A 25,471-nucleotide genomic window follows, 5' to 3' on the forward strand; every position below is an offset into this window, starting at 1 on the left:
GGAAAGATAATTATGGCAAGACAGAAAACAAATGACAGATGCAAAAGAATGAAAAAGGTGGGAAGGGCAGGAGTCAGGCCAGGCCACTGACCACGGTCCCCCAGGATCAGAGCAGGCAACAGGGCATCCTGCCAATCCCTCAAGCAGCCAAAAGACCAATGTTCCCTACATCACAGAGAGGAGTAAAAACCACTTTTGTGGTTAAAATGTAAAATCAAATCGTCCGCTAGCACCAGAGGCAGCCTGTCAGCAAGTTTAAGGTTTAGGCATACGGTGGCCAAATTAGGGCAGCCCAGTAGGATGTGGGCCACAATCTCTGCAGATGTCCCATCTCTTAGCTTCAATAATACCTACATCCTTTCACTTAGGTATTATTAATGTGCAAAATATTTTCTCTTTCGTATGGTCTTTGTGGGCTTTTCCCTTTCTACTCTAAATACATCTTTTTCTTTGGTTCCAGTGAATGCTATTTCTATAACATCACGCTCTACTGATTTGTTTTCCCAAACCTCTGACTTCTCCATGATACTAATCTGTCTTGCACTCAAAATTGCTTCTGTCTGTTTAGGGGAGGGATTCCCAAACTTTTCCTCTGATGGAACACTGAACCCTGGTACTTTTAGGGAACACCCTGTTTATCATGTTTAAAGATTTTCTTTTTTTTTTGAAATGAAGAAAACTTTTTTACTGTGATTACTTCAATTTTACATCTTAACTACACACACTATATATATATATATATATATAAACAAAGATGAGGTGACTTACCGAACAAAAGCGCTGGCAGGTCGATAGACACACAAACAAACACAAACATACACTCGTGCGCGCCCACACACACACACACACACACACACACACACAAGCAGACACGTGATTTACCAACTGACCTGCCTACACTGTGAAGCGTTCTATGTGGGAATGACCAGCACCAAACTGTCCATTCGCATGAATGGACACAGGCAGACAGTGTTTGTTGGTAATGAGGATCACCCTGTGGCTAAACATGCCTTGGTGCACGGCCAGCACATCTTGGCACAGTGTTACACTGTCCGGGTTATCTGGATACTTCCCACTAACACCAACCTGTCAGAACTCCGGAGATGGGAACTTGCCCTTCAGCATATCCTTTCTTCTCGCTATCCGCCAGGCCTCAATCTCCGCTAATTTCTAATTTCAATTTGCCGCTGCTCATACCTCACCTGTCTTTCAACTTCATCTTTGCCTCTGTACATCCGCCCCGACTGACATCTCTGCCCAAACTCTTTGCCTTTACAAATGTCTGCTTGTGTCTGTGTATGTGTGGATGGATGTGTGTGTGTGTGTGTGTGCGCGAGTGTGTGCCTGTCCTTTTTCCCCCTAGGGTAAGTCTTTCCGCTCCCGGGATTGGAGTGACTCCTTGCCCTCTCCCTTGAAACCCATATCCTTTTGTCTTTCCTTCTCCTTCCCTCTTTCCTGACGAGGCAACCATTGGTTGCGAAAGCTGGAATTTTGTGTGTATGTTTGTGTTTGTTTGTGTGTCTATCGACCTGCCAGCGCTTTTGTTTGGTAAGTTTCATCATCTTTCTTTTTAGATATATATATATCTTGTGTCTGTGTGGATGGATATGTGTGTGTGTGCGCGAGTGTATACCTGTCCTTTTTTCCCCCTAAGGTAAGTCTTTCCGCTCCCGGGATTGGAATGACTCCTTACCCTCTCCCTTAAAACCCATATCCTTTTGTCTTTCCTTCTCCTTCCCTCTTTCCTGACGAGGCAACCATTGGTTGCGAAAGCTAGAATTTTGTGTGTATGTTTGTGTTTGTTTGTGTGTCTATCGACCTGCCAGCGCTTTTGTTTGGTAAGTTTCATCATCTTTCTTTTTAGATATATTTTTCCCACGTGGAATGTTTCCCTCTATTTTTATATATATATATATATATATATATATATATATATAGTTATAATATCTATCATAGCACTTATTCACTTCCTGCTGGAACATTGTTTGGGGGAACCTTTGTCTAATGAATGCCTGTCTCATCTTTTATAATGACAATTTTATGACTCACCATGAAGTGGAGACAGGAACAACAAATGGACTGATAAACTAGTAAGCTTTTGGCCAAAAGGCCTCCTCCTGACTTAAACAACATACACAAACACTTTCACACAAACAACCCGCACACACGATTACCTTCCCCGGCTGCTGAGAGAGAGACGACGTGCGAGTAGCATTAGCGAGCATGTGCGCGTTTTTACAGAAGAAGGCCTTTTCGCTGAAAACTTACTCATTTGGCAATATTTTTTTTGTGCCTGCCTGTAACTCGACATCACTTTATCATTCATAAGCAGAAGCATTCAGAAGCACAGTAAAATCGAGCACATACTGTCAATATATTTGATACGTGTGTGTGTGTGTGTGTGTTTCTGACGAATGCTGAGACCAAAAACTTGTTTGTAAATATTTTTAAATTGTGCCTGTCTGCAACTTGGCAATATATCTTTTCCTGCATCGTCAAATTAATGTTAAAGAAACTTGTGTTTTCTCTCTTTTCTTCATGTTTGCACCATACCATTTAATAGTTACTTTCAGCAGAAAATTTTATCGCATATATTTGGTTGCACATTCTATATTTTTAGTGAACACAGGAAACTAACTTCTTCAGGACTTTCAGATAATACTCTGATTGTACATCAAGTCAAAATCATACAAATAACAGAAGAAAAATTAATCTGCTTCATATCTATGATTGAACTGGAAGATAAAAAAAGAGAAAACAAGTAACGTAACAGTAAGAAACCACCACAAATTAAATTGAAAGTTTTGTTTCCCTTTTCTAATTGTACTTCGCCATTTTCAGAAATACTGCGACTAAAATATGCTAATTAGTAAATATGCCAACAATTTTTAATTTAAAAAATACTAAGAACTAATATGTAGGTGTGGTGGCAAATGAAAATACTATTTCAGTTTTACCTAAAAATTTATTCATTTAACAAGCCATAGTGCTCCAAAACAAAGTCTCTTTGGTTTTTAAGATAGACATTGTAACAGGGAACATTTTTTCCTTCAGTGCATTTCCCTTGAATTATTTATGTTTGAGTTTTCCAAAAGGAGATTCTATCCAGTAGCAGAAACAATTACAAATCTAGTTTAACACATGCCAGGTTCTTATTTTGACAGTTTGAGACAAATCATATTCAAAATTCATATTTTATATGAATTTCCTCATATCCACCATCTCTCTTCATTTACACAGTGCATTTAAACGAATATACTTTTAACTATGTAACAGTATTTACTACACATGTAAGAGTGTACTATAAATTATAACTGTTGAATGTAGGATATATTTCATATCTATACTGAAACATCAATCAAATGGAATGTTAACTGTGGAGAATAGCATCATAGGCTTGGAAAACACCAGGTGCGACGTCAAGAGCTCTAGACTTCAGTGACAACTGCAACAGGGGAAGAAATAGTATAATGACAGTAAAAATAAGCCAATTCACAATGAAGCAAATGTAACACAGTGACATGACAATTATCAAACTTTTAATACATACTGATAAGAGCTAATAATGTGTTTAACCTTTTACACAACAATGTACAGAAAGTTCTATTTGAGAATTATGAATTATTTAGGAATAAAGTAGACGACTCACTGAAAGGCAGAAGTGCTGCTTTGTCAACAGGTACCCCATCCCAGACCCCCAACTCATCGCAGTAGAATCATTGGTCAGGAAAGAGCCGGCAGTCGACTGAGCACAATGTAGTTCAACGTGTGTGTGTGTGTGTGTGTGTGTGTGTGTGTGTGTGTTTCTCTATTTTCACAAAAATTAATTATAATTCAGGGAACATGACAAACTGCCAAACATAAAAGTACAAGGGCATGTTCAAAACTAATGCCTTCAAATTACTTGTGAGAAAGCTCTTAAAGCTTCATAAATAAACCAAACTTTAACAACAACTTCATCTTTATTGTATATATCGACATTTATTCCTCAATGTATCGTATTTACTCGAATCTAAGCCGCACTTTTTTTCCGGTTTTTGTAACCCAAAAAACCGCCTGCGGCTTAGAATCGAGTGCAAAGTAAGCGGAAGCTCTGAAAAATGTTGGTAGGTGCTGCCACAACTAACTTCTGCCTTCGAATATGTGTAGCGCTGCACAGGCATGCTTTGCAGGCACAAAGATAAATACTGGCGCCAAAACCTCTGCGTCAGTAAAAAAATTTTAAAAAAGGTGGAAGACTAGCTTTTTTCTCCGCCCCGAGTTTCAACCACTTCATTTTCATACATTATCCAACGAAGCAAATACAAATTCCGTATTGTTCATCTTCGAATGTAGCAGCATTTCAATGTACTACGAAAATCCGACTGGCAAGACTGGGATGTTTCTCAATATGGCCAACTCTACGTTCTGAATTTTTTCCTACCAGTGAGAAGAGATGGTTGCTAATTGGAACTTCTATGAATTGTGAATCACACGCAGTATTCTCTTCATCATAAGAATAATACGAATATAAACATTTTACCATGCATTCTTTCGTATTTGCTGCTATCTCATTTAAATCCTGTCTGCCTAATAAACTACGAAACTAGAGTGAGACAACAACAAACGCGGAAGAATATACATATCATGTCATGTTTATATTCGTATTCTTATGCCTAATAGTGATACAGTCAGAATTGAAGCACGGCAATTGACTAGATTTTTAAATCTAAGATGACTAATTTCTGTGCAGAATATAATTTACTAAAGAGGCGTCTGCAAAGATTTTCAAATGGATAAAATTTTTCGCTAAACTCTCGTTCAGAACATCTATCATACGCAGTCTATTATTTGGTTCTTGTTTATCATTATCAAAGAAAGCAGCAGCGTAGTAACAACAAATAGCAGTCTCTTGCCATTGTTTCCATAATGAGACAATTCCTCTCTTTTTAAAATTGTAAGCGGCGGCAGCGCGCACAAAAGCAAGCCATACCGCGAGCGGCGACAGGCCGTAAACTCATTATCAGAATGCGATAAACAATGTATGACAGTACAGTAATGCATTTTCAGCTTAGAGTGGCGTAAACACCTATAACAAAGAACGGCACTTATCAGATCAAAGAAAAATAAGCAATCAATGCAAACCAGACGAAGCACGTGAAAAAGGAAGGGTACCCGTATAAATACGGACGGAGCGACTGACGCATAGCAATGGCTACCTGGTACAGCTTAACTGCTAAGCTTACGACTCGAACCGAACTACTGTAGCTGTATCGTCATTTATTCGACCTAAATTGTGTCTCATATTACAATGGACCAACTTTGTTTCGATTTGGAGGTGTGGCCTAAAACTTTTCTCTCCTCTTGAATTTCGAGTCTCAAACTTCAGGTGCGGCTTAGATTCGGGAAAATTTTTTTCCCTTGATTTCGAGTCTCATTTTTCAGGTGCGGCTTAGATTCGAGTGCGGCTTAGATTCGAGTAAATACAGTAGTCACCCATATATTTCCAGACAAGACACCCGTTTATGCCTGATTTTGTTGATGGAGCCACAATCTCTCCATTACACCATTCCATAACTATCAAAATGAAGTCATCAAAGGTGTTCTTTACCATTTGGAAGCAGATGAAAATTCCAAGTCAGGATTGTACAAAGAATAATCAATGACAGAGAACCCAATGCATCTCATTGCTGCAGATGTCCCATGTGGACAAAATCTTTGAATTCAAAACTTTATTGTAGTACACTGTTACTCAGGCACAGACAGTTACGTTACGCAACCCACGCTACATACTGCTATTTGAAGCCTTCTATGGCAGATAGCTGCAAATATGCAGATACAACGAGTAAAGATGTTAACTTCATTTTATTTAAAAAGCTTTAAGAGTTTTCACATAAAAAAAATTCAGAGGCATTACTTTTCAGTATGTCCTCATACCACAGATAACAAAAATTGCCATAAACAAAGCCCCAAGTTTTCGTTTTCAGTTTTTTCCTCTAGCTTTCACTTGGGTGTTGAAGCTTTCTTTTTTTAATCATCTTTACCTTATTTCACATCCCATACTTATTCTCACAATGAGTAGCAGAAAATGAACAGATTTTTGGTACTTACAGTAATGTTAGGATTTCCTGGTTGAATCTTAAGCTCATTAAGAGCCCATATTCCATTTGTCAGCTTGAGAGATTGGTACAGCATGTCCTGACCTTCAACATTACGCTTTGCTATTGTGAAAACATTGTTTTGTTGCATTTTTTGCACCACTGCATCTGTGGATGAAGTGAATTTTAAGCAACATTAATTCCCTGGTAAAAGTTTCTGATTCTGATTACATTTACTACAGCAAATACTACAAAAAATATAGCTTAATGTTTTCAGCTTACCAGCATTGCACTGCACATTTGTCAAATTATACTGAACTTCATTCTGAGCTGGAATGTCTTTCCATGTTGCAAGGAACACACGCTTGTCCATCTGCCCATCTTCAGTGAAGAAAACATTCATTGGTACCAAGCAGGCAAAATAGAAAACGTCTATGTTGTTCTTTATAGCAACCTGGCAAATGAAAAAAAAAGTCTTAGAAGTAAAACTAAATGTAACAGAAACAAAATTGTCAGCCTTCAAAAATTGAGTACAATTAAGCTCCCACAAGTTTATTGTGCAATTATGCTGGACTAATCAAAAATTCTGTGTTTCTTTAAGAATGTGGAAGTTGTCAAGACAATGTGAGAAACATCAATAACAGAAATGTGTTGCATTTATAAAGAACAGAAAATTCTCCCAAAAACAGACACTGACGACAACGATTAAATATCACCCACGGACCATCTTCACACACTCTCATATCTGAATTTAAGAATTATCTTTTAAATTAAGTTGTAAAGAAACTCACAAATAGCGAAGTACTGTGGCGAATAATTTAAACTACTTAGCATTTGGTGACAGCAATATAGCACATTAAACAATGTAGCTTACAAAGCGATGCTTCATTACAAAACCATCATATTATCTGTTAATAGAACATTTATAAACTTGTGTTACCCGAATTTTGGTGTAAGGCTCTGAGCACTATGGGACTTGACTTCTAAGGTCATCAGTCTCCTAGAACTTAAGACCTAGTTAAACCTAACTAACCTAAGGACAGCACACACAGCCATGGATTCAAACCTGCGACCGTAGCGGTCGCGCGGTTCCAGACTGTAGCACCTATAACCACTCGGTCACCACGGCCGGCTTTGGTGTAAGTGAACAGTATATTTGGTGATTATAATTCTTTCCCTAAATATTTACAGGAGGCAAGTTTTGGTGCTAGAAACTTCAAAATTTTAAATTAAATATCTCTGTGTAGAACAAACCCGTCTCAAGGTACTGGACTAATTATTCAAGTTTTTGGTAAATTTTATAGGACCGTTATATATCACTTAAATATTTATTATTTGGCAATGGTAATTCAAACAACAGCAACAGATGCACACCTTGAGTCTGTGTGTAGAACAGTGGAGTTACGCTGGCAGACAGCTGTGTTCCTTTGAGTCACATGTTAACTGGTTTTTATCTCTTTATACAGAATCCACAAAACATTTTTCATTGAATGAACTCAGTATTTGAAGTGATTGATTAGAACAGTTCATCTGAATTATAAAGAGGTTTATCTTTGCATTTATGAGATTTTAATGGTATTAGAAGGCCTGTTTGCAGTGTGCCTAGCATTTTCACTTTAAGTAGGAAGAACACAATTCTATGCTTCCGAAATAATTGGGTGCATACAACAGTACTTGCGAAGACTACTCTTACACTTGAGGGACTGGGTACAAGAATAAGGTTATCTTACATAGACATCAATGTTATTTAACCAACAGAGCTGTCCACTGTAGCCTCTTCAGAACTGGCGGCAAAGGAATCAGCCAAATTATTCCAAACACACTAAAGAAATAACCTCCTCAAGAGTCAATACTTGAGAATAGATAAGTAGTACTTCTATTAAATTGTAGAAATACTTTTATGAAACTATCAATTGAAAATTTTAACCTTAACATATTCACTCATATTTTAATCTAACACTAAGTCTCTCAGTTCAAAATAAAAAGAAATCTGATATGTGGGTTACTCAACTGCTTCTTTGGATACAATTCACTGAATGCACTGGAATATCAATGGCTTTACAGCAGAACTACCTTATCCTAAATACTCTGAAATTGATCATCTTACAATTCTGCTTTCAGAATGTGTAAATATCATAATCTGTCAAAAAGAATACTGGTTAACAGAAGACTGTATAGAAGTTTTAAAAAATATTAATAATCTTAAGGTAGACAGCAGCTTTTGTAAGAGAAAGAGATCTTGTGGAGGCTCCTGCATTCTTATTGACTCTTCAGTATGTTATAAAGTAAGAGAAAATTTGAATAATTTAAATGAAGTGAATGTGTTTCAGAGTTGCTCTACAGAATGAAGTTATCTGAATACAGTGATTATAGCAATTTATACAATTTATGTATGTTCTTTAACACATGTGTTCTTAGCTAAATTTCACAATCTCTTGGGAAAAACTTCGACAAGAAAGTAAGGAAAAAAAAAAGTGATTGTAGCAGATTACTGATAACTTCATTACTAATTACCAATTTGAAAATGCAAATAAGTACTGCTAGACCTAGGTACTTAGGATCACTCAGCTCTGTTTATTGACCTCCCAAACGCAGACAAAGCTTCGTGTATATAAAAAGGAATTTAAGAAAACATAATAGAGATTTATTCTACAATAAATTAAATATTGTTACCTAACCTGCAGACCACTACAGTTCAAGTGTCATAGACTAGGCAAATTGTTGAATTTTTTCCAAGTATGTTTAATGGATCTTTTCCTCCTAGATGTTGTCAAGAGAAAGTGAGCAGTTAACTTCAATGGATTACACCAGGAATAAATATGTATAGTACCAGAAAGAGAGAACTACATAATCAGTTAAAACTGAACAGAAATCCTGATTTTGTAGAGTATGCAATGTCTATACAGCAGTTTTCAGGAAGTTTGTACTGGCAGCTAACAAATAATACATTTATCCTCAAACACAGAAATAAGACAAAAGTGTTTGGTCAGTCTTTCAGTCACAATGAGCAACCAATGTCAAAAGCCAAGAGATTTTGAAAATTAAATTTCAAAATCATATGATACATCCTGTTCAGATGTCAAATTGTTTCAAAGAATTCTTCTTAAATGTATCAAGTTCAGATGTAGATATGGCAGCCAGTCGAGGCATAACAAATTTCACAGGCTCCGAAAATAACCAAAATACATCTTGTGAAGAGTTTGAAAAATCACCCAAATGGATGTTGAAAATTAAATACTCTCTAAAAAATTAAACCACACCTGTATGTGATGAAATACCCTTCCTGTGATCAAGAATATCATTTCACAAACACTGTCAGTGGTTACAAATCAATCTTTCAAGCAGGTACGCTTTCCAAATATATTGAAATTGCTGAGATAAAACCACTGTTCAAAAAGGGATTGGCTCAAGGTATGTGGAATTATTGCCTTATCTCCCTTCTGCCAATCCTCTCAAAGTGTTTGAAAAGACTGTAGCAAGACAAATTCAAAAATTTCTTACTACAAATGAGATTTTTTTAAAAATCTGTTTGGATTCCAACAGGGAGAAAGCACAGTAAACACCATCAAAGAGTTTACTAAAAAGAGAGTTCTACATTAGAGGTCACAGGAATATTCTGTGGTCTGACAAAATCCTGATTCAGTGAACCCTTTCACTATTTCTCCGCAAATTACAGATATATGAAATCTACTTAACAGATAGGAAATGACGACTAATTGTAACTTCAAATTCAAGCAATTACTCCTAAAACTGTAAAAGAATTTCCCCAAGGAGCCCCACAAAATTCGATATTGGTACCTGTCTGTCCTTTTTCTAGACGACATATCACTTGCTAGTTATGTTTATACAGTTTTATTTGATCATGACATCAGTTTTAATTGAAAATGAGGTACCTGACAATTTCAGAAAGTGTCAAAAATGCTCCAAAAGAGCTTGAACCTATGTTGTATCACAATGGACTAAAACTAAATGTAACAAACTAAAATGATGCAATCTGAAGCTAAATTATTAGAATTGAGTGAAATGAAGGTAACCTATAATGATCAGGATTTCACAGAAGCAAACTGTGTGATGTTCTTGGGTTTAATCATCTTGACAAAATCTAAATTGGAAACTACATATTGACTAATTAGCAAATGAACTCAACAGCTTAGCATCTGCAATGATTATTTTGGCAGTTTCTACAGACTAACACCAGAAAGGTAGACTTTCACTGTCATTTTGAGTCAGTTATTCGTTATGGCATGATCTGGGGAATTCAAAAAATATTATGAAACTCTTAGTATTACAAAAGAAAACAATTTGGAATATGTGTGTTTCCAAACAATGGGTATCCTGTTGTCCACTGTTAAAAGATTTAAAAATATTGTCTATTCCCTCCCTTTACATATATGAAGTACTGTTGTTCTTATATAAAAACCCTGTTTTGATCACAACTACAGCACTCACCACAGAGAGAATTTTGAACTCCTGACACACTGCTTAAAACTATACCAACACGAAAGTACATGGCATTTAAAATTTACAATAAAATAAAAGGGGGTAACATATTTTAACATGGGTCTTGGTTCACTGGAAAGATTACTATTTGCTCTTCTGGTTGAAAAACATTATTCTACTGAAGAATTCGTTGAGGACAGAGTCACAGAACAAAGAATTTATACATTTTATTTTTGTATACTCCAAACTGCAGTACGCATTTTAGTAGCAGTATCTCAGGAATGTCTATAAAATAACGTAAACTAATGTATTTCTCTTAAAAATGTTTCCTTATTTAATATCTTGACATATCTCTTACACATCAAATCAAATTATTCAAAAATTGCACATTACGAGGTGAATAGTCACATTTCACATATACCTGTAGATTATTTAATGGTTCCATACGTTGTACAGCTCCTGTGGTAGCTAATGGAAGGGAACTTTCATGGGACATCCCAGGTGGCAATGGAGTCATCACCTGCAACTGTGCACTTGGTGTTAACCCAAAGCTGCAACAGAAATTAAGTATCATTATCAATGAAATACTCAACATAAGAAATTTAACACCAAAACTAATTATACAAGAAAAAAAGCTTTAAAATGGAAAACTACTTTGATCAATATTATGTGGAGCAAAAATAACTGTAAATATCTACATATGAAGTCGTTGCCAAGACAGAAAAGTGATGCTGACAACTGACTCCATTCAAGCTCACTATCAAACTTGCACAGACACCATCCGTTGGGTCCAGATGTTCCTGACCTGCACTGTACAAAATTTCACATCACTGTCAACAAGAAGACACTGCAACTACATTTATATACATACTTCACATGCAACCATATGGTGCATAGCAGGCGGATTCCATGTACCACTACCAGTCATTTTCTTTCATATTCCACTCGCAAATAGAGTGAGGGGAAAAACAACTGTCTAAAAACCCCTGTACAATATGTATTTTGTCTCATCCTTAAGTGAAATGTATGTTGATAGCATTAGAATTGTTCTGAAATCAGCCACAAATGCCAGTTCTGTGAATTTCCTCAATCTCATACAAAAAGAACATCATCTTCCAGGGATTTCCATTTGAGCTCACAAAGCCTCTTCATAATACTTGCAGACTGATCAAACATTCTGGTGGCCCCTCTGAATTGCTTTGGTTCCACCTCTGATCTGACCTGGTGGGGATCACAGACACTCTTGCAGTACCCAAGAATGCTAGTGTTCTACACACCATCACCTTTATATATTAATTACACTTCCCCAAAATTCTCCCAATAAAATGGAGGCAAGCATTCGCATTCCCCATTACCAAACTGACATGCTGATTCCATTTCATATTGCTCTGCAATGTTGCACCTAGATATTTAATCAATGTATCTGCACCAAGCAGCATCCTACAATCTATGCAGATGAGCTTATGGCAGTTTCTGTGTTAATGATTTCACACGGCGAATGAAATTAGTTTATTGAAACACAGTGATAAGAACAGAACATGATTAGAAATCACTTTTTCCTCAAAATTAACACACACATCTGTGCAGCTTCCAGTTTCTAATGTAATTATAAGCAACAATATTTTTGTGAATTTTTAAAGCAATATAAACACAGGTATGTCAGTATATATTTCATGGGTATAATTTTAAAAAAGTACTTCATAAAATGAATTGGAATGTTAACTTACTGTATCCTCATTTACATCACTGGAATCTCACTTCTTGAAAATCTAAACAGGGAGAGAACAAACAACTCGCAATGTTGAATTAAAGGAATTTAGTATTTGGTTCACTTCTTACTGTTGCCTGTATGTTTCCTTATCTAGTATTTGGCTCCCTTCCATCCCTTCAGCAGCTGCACATTTCATCGTTTTTCCTGTCATTTCCGGTTGTCAAAAATTTTCAGAGGAATGTATATAAAAATTAGGAAATACCTCATCCAGAATCAGAATTTCAGCATCTACTTCAACGTACGTCTACCTTGAATATGTAACAAGAATGCTCTGCACTTACCACAATGTCAGCAACACTGACTACAACAGAGGATACTTCACAGTGTTCTTGTGCACGATTCATCTACACTGTTAGTGCCAAGTGATCAGAGTGAGATGTAAATATCGTGTTTTAGGCCTGAAGCAAAGGAAGGGAGATTAGGGTTCCACATCCTGTCAATGAGGTCATTTGAAAAAAATCCACAAACTTATCAGGGAAGGATGAGGAATGAAAACAGCCATATTATTTCGGAAGAGAACAGCCATATTATTTCGGAAGAGAACAATTTCAGCTTTGCCTTAAAAAAAAAAAAAAATCCACTCTGGATGATCGATGAGGATTTCAACACTAGACAACTAATGTGCAAGTCCACTGTCAATTACTGTGCCACCTCCCTCAGTGGTAGGCCTGAAACTAATGGAAGACTGAAAACTTGACACAGATACTGTGCGATGGAACACATGCAATATTGCTATGGCTTGTGCTTGGTTTGGATTGGGGACTGAAGTGTTAGAATATCTCATTGCTGACTGTATTTAAAATATTTAGGAGCTGCATATACATTCACAATAATTCAGAAATTTGGATGATGTTGAAGACATTCACCACAAATAGTGGAAAAATTTTAAGTAATGCACAGAACTAGTCTGGCCGAAAAGTTTCAATAAATAAAATGAATACAAATAGCTTTTTCGACCCTTACTTGTAAACAAAATAACTTGTGTGTGCTGAAGCTGTGCAGCACCCAAGCTTCAAAAGTTAGGATATAAAGAGTAACAAACACAGACCTTTAGAAACATTGACATCTTACAGATAAGTAGAACTGAATTTAAACAAAACAAAAAAGCTGTCTAAAAACTAAAAAAGTAGATTTAGATTTCACATACCTGTTTTTATTAAGTTGAATTGCAAAACCGGCCATTGGTTGCATGGCTCTGTTCGTAAACGTAAAATCCATCTGAATCTGCCCATTTCTGAAAAGAAATTTACACTAGTCACTAATTATGTTTTGTCATCATTGTGCAAATCTTTAATAGTATATCAACAGGGGTTTATAGTCAAGTGTAACAATCAAATATCAATATGTAACTATCTGCACACCTTTCAGTGACTCATGGATGCTGTATACATTACTAGTTGTTCTGAAAGACGTATGAATGCTCAATGTTTAGTACTTGAACTAAACTAGTGATCAGTACAAAAGTGATACTCCTAAGTAATTTTGGGAGGACAACAGTTCAAACCCACATCCGGCCATGCCAGAATGGTTCCTTTAAAAGGGCAAGACCGATTTCCTTCCCCCTCCTTCCTTAGTCTGATGGGACCGAAGACCTCGCTGTTTGGTCCCCTCCCCCACCCCAAATCAACTGACTTAAGTAATTTAAAAGTCATGGAACTATTATACACTACAATATGTCTAACTATAAATCTTCTCCATTCACTGTCTGCATGTGCAGCTTCCTTTACGATCTACAAAAAGGGTGGGGAAAGGGTGTAGGGGTGTTGAATGGTACCAAAAAGTTGAAGCCAATCTTACAAGATGGAGCTCTACACGAGAACGGAACAAACTATCTCGCACAGTACTGTACTGTCAACAGAAGTAGGACTCTCGCTGTAATGAGAACCTGTCAATATTAACCAGTGGACAAATTGCCCTTCCATTTTAGCCAACTAGGGACCACGTGACTATTTTAATTTTCTTCTCTTTTTTCCTATATATTGTGATCTTTTCACCATGGGTTCCTTTTTTTTTATTTTTTTGAAGACCACTTCCTGCCTACTTTTATTGCTCCTGCCTTTCAAACCTTCTGACTAATATTTTCCTGCAGAAAACTTTCTCCTGCTACCTTTATCTTCTATATTTCTAAATCATCTTTTAACTTCATAGATCCTGCTCCTAGGTAATTTCTTTTCCGAGATATACTTTAAGATTTGTGTTTTTAGCTTACTGTCATTCGTCCTACATAAATGTCCAAAAAATATCAATGTTTTCCTTGTCATCTTATTCTTTCTATATTTTCTGAACACTGTTGTTGTTGTTGTTGTTGTCGTCTTCAGTCCTGACACTGGTTTGATGCAGCTCTCCATGCTACTCTATCCTGTGCAAGCTGCTTCATCTCCCAGAACTTACTGCAACCTACATCCTTCTGAATCTGCTTAGTGTATTCATCTCTTGGTCTCCCTCTACGATTTTTATCCTCCACACTGCCCTCCAATGCTAAATTTGTGATCCCTTGATGCTTCAGAACATGTCCTATCAACCAGTCCCTTCTTGTCCAGTTGTGCCACAAACTCCTCTTCTCCCCAATTCTATTCAATACCTCCTCATTAGTTATGTGATCTACCCATCTACCATCTAATCTTCAGCATTCTTCTGTAGCACCATATTTCGAAAGCTTCTATTCTCTTCTTGTCCAAACTATTTATCGTCCATGTTTCACTTCCATACACGGCTACACTCCATATAAATACTTTCAGAAACGACTTCCTGACACTTAAATCTATACTCGATGTTAACAAATTTCTCTTCTTCAGAAACGCTTTCCTTGCCATTGCCAGTCTACATTTTATATCCTCTCTACTTTGACCAGCATCAGTTATTTTGCTCCCCAAATAGCAAAACTCCTTTACTACTTTAAGTGTCTCATTTCATAATCTAATACCCTCAGCATCACCCAACTTAATTTGACTACATTCCATTATCCTCGTTTTGCTTTTGTTTATGATCATCTTATATCCTCCTTTCAAGACACTGTCCATTCCGTTCAACAGCTCTTCCAAGTCTTGCTGTTTCTGACAGAATTACAATGTCATCGGCGAACCTCAAAGTTTTTATTTCTTCTCCATGGACTTTAATACCTACACCGAATTTTTCTTTTGTTTCCTTTACTGCTTGCTCAATATACAGATTAAATAACATCGAGGACAGGCTACAACCCTGTCTCGCTCCCTTCCCAACCGCTGCTTCCCTTTCATGCCCCTCGACTCTTATAACTGCCATCTGGTTTCTGTACAAATTGTAAATAGCCTTTTGCTCCCTGTATTTTACCCCTGCCACCTTCAGAACTTGAAAGAGAGTATTCCAGTCGACATTGTCAAAAGCTTTCTCTAAGTCTACAAATGCTAGAAACATAGGTTTGCCTTTCCATAATGTTTCTTCTAAGATAAGTAAGGTCAGTATTGCCTCACATGTTCCAATATTTCTACAGAATCCAAACTGATCTTCCCCGTGGTTGGCTTCTACCAGTTTTTCCATTCGTCTGTAAATAATTCGTGTTAGTATTTCGCAGCTGTGGCTTATTAAACTGATAGTTCGGTAATTTTCACATCTATCAACACCTGCTTTCTTTGGGATTGGAATTATTATATTCTTCTTGAAGTCTGAGGGTATTTCGCCTGTCTCATACATCTCGCTCACCAGATGGTAGAGTTTTGTCATGACTGGCTCTCCCAAGGCCATCAGTAGTTCTAATGGAATGTTGTCTACTCCCGGGGCCTTGTTTCAACTTGGATCTTTCAGTGCTCTGTCAAGCTCTTCACGCAGTATCGTATCTCCCATTTCATCTTCATCTACATCCTCTTCCATAATATTGTCCTCAAGTACATCGCCCTTGTATAGACCCTCTATATACTCCTTCCACCTTTCTGCTTTCCCTTCTTTGCTTAGAACTGGGTTTCCATCTTAGCTCTTGATGTTCATATAAGTGGTTCTCTTTTCTCCAAAGATCTCTTTAATTTTCCTGTAGGCAGTATCTATCTTAACCCTAGTGAGATAAGCCTCTACATCCTTACATTTGTCCTCTAGCCATGCCTACTTTGCCATTTTGCACTTCCTGTCAATCTCATTTTTGAGACGTTTGTATTCCTTTTTGCCTGCTTCATTTACTGCATTTTTATATTTTCTCCTTTCATCAATTAAATTCAATATTTCTTCTGTTATTGAAGGATTTCTACTAACCCTCACCTTTTTACCTACTTGATCCTCTGCTGCCTTCACTACTTCATCCCTCAGACCTACCCATTCTTCTTCTACTGTCTTTCCCCCATTCCTGTCAATTGTTCCCTTATGCTCTCCATGAGACACTGTACAACCTCTGGTTTAGTCAGTTTATCCAGGCCCCCATCTCTTTAAATTCCCGCCTTTTTGCAGTTTCTTCAGTTTTAATCTACAGCTCATAACCAATAGATTGTGGTCGGAGTCCACATCTGCCCCTGGAAATGACTTACAATTTAAAACCTGGTTCCTAAATGTTTGTCTTACCATTATATAATCTATCTGAAACCTGTCAGTATCTCCAGGCTTCTTCCATGTATACAACCTTCTTTTATGATTCTTGAACCATGTGTTAGCTATGATTAAGTTATGCTCTGTGCAAAATTCTACCAGACGGCTTCTTCTTTCATTTCTCTCTCCCAATCCATATTCACCCACTATGTTTCCTTCTCTCCCTTTTCCTACTCTAATTCCAGCCACCCATGACTTAAATTTTCATCTCCCTTCACTACCTGAATAATTTCTTTTATCTCATCATACATTTCATCAATTTCATCATCATCTGCAGAGCTAGTTGGCATATAAACTTCTACTACTGTAGTAGGCATGGGCTTCGTGTCTATCTTGGCCACAAAATGCATTTACTATTTTTTTATTCATTATTAAACCTACTCCTGCATTACCCCTATTTGATTTTGTATTTATAACCCTGTATTCACCTGACAGGAAGTCTTGTTCCTCCTGCCACTGAACTTCACTAATTCCCACTATATCTAACTTCAACCTATCCATTTCCCTTTTAAATTTTCTAACCTATTAAGGGATATGACATTCCACGCTCCAATCCGTAGAACGCCAGTTTTCTTTCTCCTGATAACGACGTCGTCCTGAGTAGTCCCCGCCCGGAGATCCGAATGGGGGACTATTTTACCTCCGGAATATTTTACCCAAGAGGTTCATGGGGGACCACTGGAAAATTTTATATTTCAACATAGTTTCTCAATTCACAGGCTTATGTGCTGCTTAAGGGACCTGAACTTTTCTTCACAATTTTTCTCTCTAATATTTCTAGTTTGTCTAATTCAGTGCTAGGCATTCAGTTGTCTAGAAGGGCTCAGGTTTCATTACATTTTGTAATGTATTCCTTGATATGCACTTTTTACTGTATTTTTTTTTATTCCATGCCAGCACTTCCAAATTTCCTACAATTGAAGTCAACTTTAAAACCAGAACAGGTCTATCTATGTACAACTGCTTCATCACTGATATCTAAAATATGGAGTGTGACAAAAGTCTATTAACTGAAAATGTAGTACAGTGTTTTGTAGCTTTAATGGTTTTTACAAAGTAATTTGTTCCACTGAAATGGTTCAGTGTCCTCCATTGTGATCTAGATATTTAACCGATCATTTAAACACTGATTTATGTACACTATGTGATCAAAAGCATCAAGACACCCCCAAAAACATATGTTTTTCATATTATGTGCATTGTGCTGCCACCTACTGCCAGGTACTCCATATCAGTGACCTCAGTAGTCAGACATCGTGAGAGAGCAGAATGGGGCACTTCGCGGAACTTACGGACTTCGAACATGGTCAGGAGATTGGGTGTAACTTGTGTCATACATCTGTACCCGAGATTTCCACACACCTAAACATTTGTATGTCCACTGTTTAGAATGTGAAAGTGAAGTGGAAAGGTGAAAGGAGACGTACAGCACAAAGGCTTACAGGCCAACCTCGTCTGTTGACAGATTGCTGACAGTTTAAGAGGGTCGTAATGTGTAATTGGCAGACATCTATCCAGACCATCACACAGGAATTCCAGATTGCTTCAGGATCCACTGCAAGTACTATGACAGTTAGGCAGAAGATGAGAAAACTTGTATTTCATGGTTGAGCGGCTGCTCATAAGCCACACAACGCCAGTAAATGCCAAAGGACGACATGCTTGGTGTAAGAAGCATAAATATTGGACAACTGAACAGTGGAAAAACTTGTGGAATGACGAATCACGGTACACAAAGTGGCAAACCGATGTCAGGGTGTGGGTATGACGAATGCTCGCTGAACGTCATCTGCCAGCGTGTGTAGTGCCAACAGTAAAATTTGGAGGCGGTGGTGTTATGGTGTGGTCGTGTTTTTCATGGAGGGGGCTTGCATCCCTTGTTTTGCACGGCGCTATCACAGCACAGGTATACATTGGTGTTTTAAGCATCTTCCTGCTTCCCACTGTTGAAGAGTAATTCGGGGATGGCAATTGCATCTTTCAACACGATCAAGCACCTCTTCATAATGCACAGCCTCTGGCGGAACATTTTAAGATACATGTCTGCAGTCATTGTCCCATCAAACAAATTAGGGCCTATCACTTCTTTACTCCATATACCAGCCCGAACTAGCTTTGGGAACATTTAACTTCTCCTCAATAACAAGTCCTGAATTTTCAAAAGACCAATACACAGAACTGTATTTATTAATTCTTCCATTTAATTAAAAACCTGCTTCAGACTACGGGACTGTTTTGTAAAAGTTATGATCACTTTCACTGCAGATCACATACAGCTCAAAGAATTCATGTCTTCGTTAAAGATCATTCCTGTTTAGGGTAGGTAGTAATTTATCTTTATGGGGGCTTCAGATATAGTATTTTTAACTTTCTCCTTCTACTTTATAGGAACTACAGCTCGTTTGAAGCTCTTCTTGCAGATTTCTTGGGAAATTTAATCAAGACCTGTGCATGTTGCAGATTTTCTTCGGTAGTTACTAATTTTGGACAGTCACCTCAAACCTTTGATTTAATTTGTAGGTAGCTTGCCTACCTGGTGGCTGTGTATGCAGGAACTTTTCAACAAAAGGTTGACTTACGGTGCGATGCAATTTCCATGAAGGTTCCATCACATCTATGAAGCAAACAAGCCCTGTTCGAAGAACAATTTCCTGTTCATCATGTACACCTTTCATGCTTACAATGAATGCACAAGTGATTCCAAGGCTCAGATTGTCAGTTGTTACTAATGAACCAGTTCTGCCATCACTCTTCAAACAAATTTCACTGCACAAAGGTTTCTAAAGTTATCAATGTGGAATATATTAATTACCTGATTACAATTTAACTGAGTTTCAGTATTACTTGATCACACATGTTGGGAGAAAAATTATTTGTACGAACTTTCCAGACTTCTTCAAATTCAGAACCAAAGTGCAGTGAAGACTATGATACGGTGCATGGTTATCAAACAATATTTCTACAACATTCATAAAAATCATTTTAAACACTAACACTTCATGTTATTTGTGTCTAATGCTTATAACTTTTCTGATAGTACACTGATATGTGGACACCGTAAATGGTAGCTAAAAATACAGCACAATTACACAACTACTGATTAATAAAGCATCAAAGCACACGTTGCACACATGTATTCTGAGATAGATAATCACCTGCGTGAAAATGTTCCCCAAATGTCAAGTCCCTTGCCCTTTTCTGCTGGTAGCCAGTTAGCTTTGGGAGGTGAGTACATAACTGGTGCAGAGGCAAAACCAAATATGTCACCAAGGAGACCAGTTGTTGATTGAGAAACTGGAGCAGCAGTTGCAGCAGCAGTGGCAGCCGCAGGAGCGGCATTATTGGTAACATCACCACCCAACTGGAAAAAAAAAAAGGTCCTTCAGTCAATTAATAATGAAAAAAAGTAAAGTTGAGTCTTTGGGAGGATATTTACTTTTTGTATACTAAGGAATATTGTTTTTAAATAAGGCACAACTATTGTGTAATACACTACACTGATGCGGCAGATGTAGGTCATAGCTACATAATAATTCATCACCTATTTTCATTATACAAGACCAACTGTTCATACTACAGTTTACTATGTGTCCTTAATGGAGTAGCCAAGGTTAACAGTGATAACTGTTTCAGCAGGCACAACAGCACCTATCTGAATATGCAAGCAAACAGGTGGTAACACAGAAAGACTTCTTTCTTAAGCAATATTACTGTAAAGCAACCTTACCTGTTGGGACATAGCAAATTGCAGCTTAACGCACTGGTTACATTTCCTGCTCCCAAGAATAAGCCCCCCCTCCCCCATTCCACATCTGAGGTGGGTGCACATGCAATATACTGTAATTAAATACACACATTAATGGAGAGGTCTAGGAAAGCAGGTAGATTTCAGGAAAGTCACCCAGATCTGGGGGTCAGTGGAGACTTGCGTACAGGATGAGAAGAAATGTGTGTGTTCTGCCCACTTGGTGATTAGATTTTTTACCTACCCAATTAAATTTTTTTTACCAATGATTGATTGTTTTCACTGTTACACTGTAAGTACAGGAATATGTGAAAGTGTTATGTATGCAAAATCTCATTTAAAGTTATAGATCGATTGTTTATAGTTTTTCCTGGTTATTAACACACAATTAGTTTTACTGGAAGTCTTGACAATTAGAAGATACAGGTAAATGCCATAACTTCAATATCATATAAGGAAAAAACCTCGTGAGCTAAGACGCGGCAAGGTAGTTATTGTAATCTCTGATTGGCAAGCAGACACTCCTAACTTTTTGAGAACATATTTGGAGTTATCTTTAAGTAATTTTATTGCTGTATTTTTTGGGGAACAAAAACCACCACTCACTACTTAATTCAGTCAGTATTTAAAATTTTGAATAATTTAGAATCATGAAACATTTATTTCAAGAGGCATAATATACTCGTAAATTGATAAGTTATACTGTTTTATTTTTTCTACTATTTCCAACTATTCAATATGCCATATGAGTTTCAGACTAATCTTCGAAGGAAGCACTTTAATCACGAAATCCAGAAACAGATGGTCCCAGTATGCCAATATTGTTAATTTTTGAGAGCTGCATTATAAGTCCTGAAGATGGCATACTGAATCGCTGAAACTTGCAGCAAAAATAAAATAAGTCCTCAATTTGAATGGCTGTTTGACAAATTTCTTTGTTAAACAATCTTATTTCTGTCATCATATATATACCGTCACTGTCTAAGCGAGGCAGCTCGTTTTCTATTATCGCAAAATAGGGGAGTGAGTTCCACAGACATGATACATAAGCTGGGGTGGCAATCATTAAAAGAAAGAACTGTAACAAATGCCCAAACAGCAGGAGACTGGCATGCATTGATACTATGAAATAGTGCACTGACAATGGCTAGACACAATAATAAAAATCTAGATTTTCTGAATAAGACCTGCAATAAAGGACAACTGATTGCTCTATCATTTGTAAATTAAAACAAAAGCATTTTTTATTCAGGCAGATCTCCGTGAAATTACAATCACCAACTTTCGCCTCTGACTGCAAAAATATTTTGTTGGTACCCACCTACATAGGGAGAAATAGTTGTCTAATGAACAAACTAAGAGTTCACACAGAAAGATTAACGTGCTCTTTCCTTCTGCACGCCATTCAAGAGTGAAATGGTAGAGAAATAGTTTGAGGGTGGTTCAATGAACCCTCTGACAGGCACGTAACTGTGAATTGAGTAATTGTGTACATGCAAATGTACGTGACTAGTTTCATCATACTGAACTTGTTCTCATATTTTATGAGTAACCAAAACCAACGAAGTAAATATCAACTTCACAGCATGTAACAGTGCTTTAGATGGATTTTACGAGCAAGACACCTATCAGTGATATGATAGATGGCATTACTCAAAATATACTTTTAGTATGGTCATAATGACACCTTAATTGATCCTGAATCATCCTGAGTGTTGCAACACGATTTTTTTGGGACAAATTATCAGTAGGATGCTGAACACACTTTGCTGTGTCAGTGCCCAACAGAACAACAGAAACTATCCCCATTCAGGCCACACCTACAGCAGGTGGCACCATCACTTCTAACTAATAACTGATCAACACCATCTGTCTTGCTGCAACGGTCAGCTTTGATGTTGTTGATTTGTTTACGAAAGTGCCACTCTGGAGCACATCGGTTCCATTTTCCCGCAAGACATCACATAGCTCTTCCATGCATGCCTCACCAAGAGCTATTTCATGTGGAATGGCGATTTCTATGAACAACTGGAAGGCGTCGCCATGGGTACTCCTCTTAGTTTAGTGGTAGCCAACTTCTTCATGGAACAATTCGAAGCACGGACACTGGACTTGGCGACTTGCAAACATAAGATGTGGTACAGATACGTCGATGATACTTTCGTTGTGTGGAACCATGGTGAAGAACAGCTCGGTGACTTCCTAAGACACTTGAACAGCCTCCATGGAAACATAAAATTTACCATGGAAGTAGAAAAGGACAAAAAACTGCCATTTCTAGATGTGCTGGTCACAAGGGATGGCAAAAGCCTGGGACACAGCGTGTATCAAAAACCAACACACATGGACCGATACCTGCTCAAACTATCAAACCACCACACGAGCCAGAAAAAGAGGCAGGATTAATACACTTGTAACGCAAGCAGGACAAATATGTGAGCCGCAGCACCTCAGATGCAAAATGCATCAACTGGAAAATGTTCTGAGGAGCAATGGGTACTTCACAAATTATATTAGAAGCGTAACAGAGCCAAACACTCGAAGTAAGGAATCAGAAAAAGAAATGTTGGGTACGACCTTTCTGCCATACATTCCCAGAGTGACCGACAGAATCGGCCGTATATTGCACAAACATGGTGTAAAGATGATTTTCAAACTTACAAGGAAGAGAGTGTCTTAGATCGGCAAAGGAGAAAAGGGACCCACTTGCAATGTCGGGAATATACCGTATACCATGCACATGCAGAAAATTTTTTGTCGGAATGATTGGACGATTAATCAACACCAGGATCAAAGAACGTAAGTGACATTGCAGTTTCGGGCAGGTGGAGAAATCTGCCATGGCAGAGCACGCACTGAATGAGACCGGCCACATAATAATATTCGCCAACACGGAAGTTCTGGCTGTAGAGAAGCACTATCACACGTGCTTGTTCAGAGAAGCTGTAGAAATGCAAAAACACGCAAACAGATTCAACAAGAAAGAGGAAAGCCTTAAGGTAAACGGATCCTGGCTTCCCATACTGCAGCGAACGACTGTTGCAGGTAGCAAGAGGAGAACCGCACCAGGAACGATCGCAGAGAAGCCCTCGGAAGTTGGTGCACCAAGTACATACAGTCTGCAGCTGCGAGCTCGGCTCCAGTTCACCACCGGCAATGGAGGATGAAGCTTTGACAATGCCAGCCACTCAAGCTGGCGAAATGTCAGTAAAGTCATTAGATGAACTTCGGCCGAAGAACCCAAGACAGAATCCAATAGGCAGTTTGTCAAAAACTCAGAAGTTTCAGTAGCACATGAGATTGCATCAGAGAAGACACACACAACACTGTTGATGCAATCTAATGGAGACAGGACAAAGGTGTGAGAGCAGAGGTATACAACAAACAATTGCCAGCTGGCCCTTTAGAAGGCCCAACGTAACAACTGATTCATCAGGTGGTAGTGACAAGAAGTGGGGTTAATCAGGAGGCCATATCAACATACTTTAGTGTCCAACCCATGGCTAAATAAATAAATATTGCCAATAGTAACTGTTGAGATTGTTTGCAATCCTACTGCTATTCCTTCCAATGTGGTACGGAGGAGAATGCAATCACTGACATCTGCACAAACCAATATACAGGCCCCTCCAAATGGCCCCCTCAGCTGCAGTTCACTTATGACAGAATACACACTGACATTAAAGAGTTGAAGAATGGTCATCAGTTTAATACATTTCTTTTTAGGACAACACAGATCACAGATCAGAAGGACATCAGCTGTTGCAGTAATATCCATTACAGTCCACTTAACTTTTCCAAGCGTGTCCTGGTTAGGTTTAAATGGGGCAAGAGGCTAAGTCATGCACTAGGATCATTGTCATTGGTTGGGGTGCAACAACAATGATGACAGATTTGAAGTCCGACGTCATTGGAAATCTGGCACCTCCAGGGTCACCAAAGCAGCCTTCTACCCCCCCCCCCCCCCCCCTTTCCTTCTTTTTCTCTTACTTTAGGGGGTTGGAATTACACCAAGAGTGAAGAGGAGTGGACAGCCCTTGAGCTCTGGCAATGGTAGACTGGGGAGAAAGAGGATGCTTCTCTAGATTGGTGCAAAAAATCAGGTCCTTTAACTGCTGCTGCTGCTGATGATGCAGGAACACAGCATGTTGCTCTCAATGGAGAGAAGTCTACAGACGTTAAAGTAATCTCTGGTGTGCCACAGGGGAGTGTTACGGGACCATTGCTTTACACAATATATATAAATGACCTAATAGATAGTGTCAGAAGTTCCATGCGGCTTTTCGCGGATGAGGCTGTAGTACACAGAGAAGTTGCAGCATTAGAAAATTGCAGCGAAATGCAGGAAGATCTGCAGCGGATAGGCACTAGGTGCAGGGAGTGGCAACTGACCCTTAACATAGAAAAATGTAATGTATTGTGAATACATAGAAAGAAGGATCCTTTACTGTACGATTATATGATAGCAAAACAAACACTGGGAGTATGCGTACCGAATGATTTGAAGTGGAATGATCATATAAAACTAATTGTTGGTAAGGCGTGTGCCAGATTGAGATTCATTGGGAGAGTCCTTAGAAAATGTAGTCCATCAACAAAGGAGGTGGCTTACAAAACACTCGTTTCACCTATACTTGAGTACTGCTCATCAGTGTGGGATCCGTACCAGGTCAGGTTGACAGAGGAGATAGAGAAGATCCAAAGAAGAGAGGCGCGTTTCAACACAGGGTTATTTGGCAAGCGTGATAGTGTTACAGAGATGTTTAACAAATTCAAGTGCAGACAATGCAAGAGAGGTGCTCTGCATCGCGGTGTAGCTCGCTGTTCAGGTTTTGAAAGGGTGCGTTTCTGGATGAGATATCAAATATATTGCTTCCCCCTACTTACACTGCC

At 38.1% G+C, this 25,471-nt stretch overlaps 1 protein-coding gene across 1 annotated transcript in view; it reads right to left on the reverse strand.

Annotated features, from left to right (window-relative positions):
• Positions 1-2,945: 2,945 nt before the first annotated feature.
• LOC124711487 (AP-1 complex subunit beta-1) overlaps positions 2,946-25,471 on the reverse strand; it is a 54,211-nt gene continuing 31,685 nt past the window's right edge. Inside the window, exons 13-18 of the mRNA XM_047241596.1 lie at positions 19,989-20,194; positions 13,436-13,522; positions 10,939-11,068; positions 6,360-6,531; positions 6,091-6,245; positions 2,946-3,445 (exon numbers count right to left, since the gene is read on the reverse strand). Coding sequence (XP_047097552.1) covers positions 3,371-3,445; positions 6,091-6,245; positions 6,360-6,531; positions 10,939-11,068; positions 13,436-13,522; positions 19,989-20,194 — 825 coding nt within the window. The 3' untranslated portion in view covers positions 2,946-3,370. The remainder of the gene's footprint in view (positions 3,446-6,090; positions 6,246-6,359; positions 6,532-10,938; positions 11,069-13,435; positions 13,523-19,988; positions 20,195-25,471) is intronic.

Source organism: Schistocerca piceifrons, chromosome 8 (assembly GCF_021461385.2).
Source record: "Schistocerca piceifrons isolate TAMUIC-IGC-003096 chromosome 8, iqSchPice1.1, whole genome shotgun sequence".
Classification (NCBI taxonomy): domain Eukaryota; kingdom Metazoa; phylum Arthropoda; class Insecta; order Orthoptera; family Acrididae; genus Schistocerca; species Schistocerca piceifrons.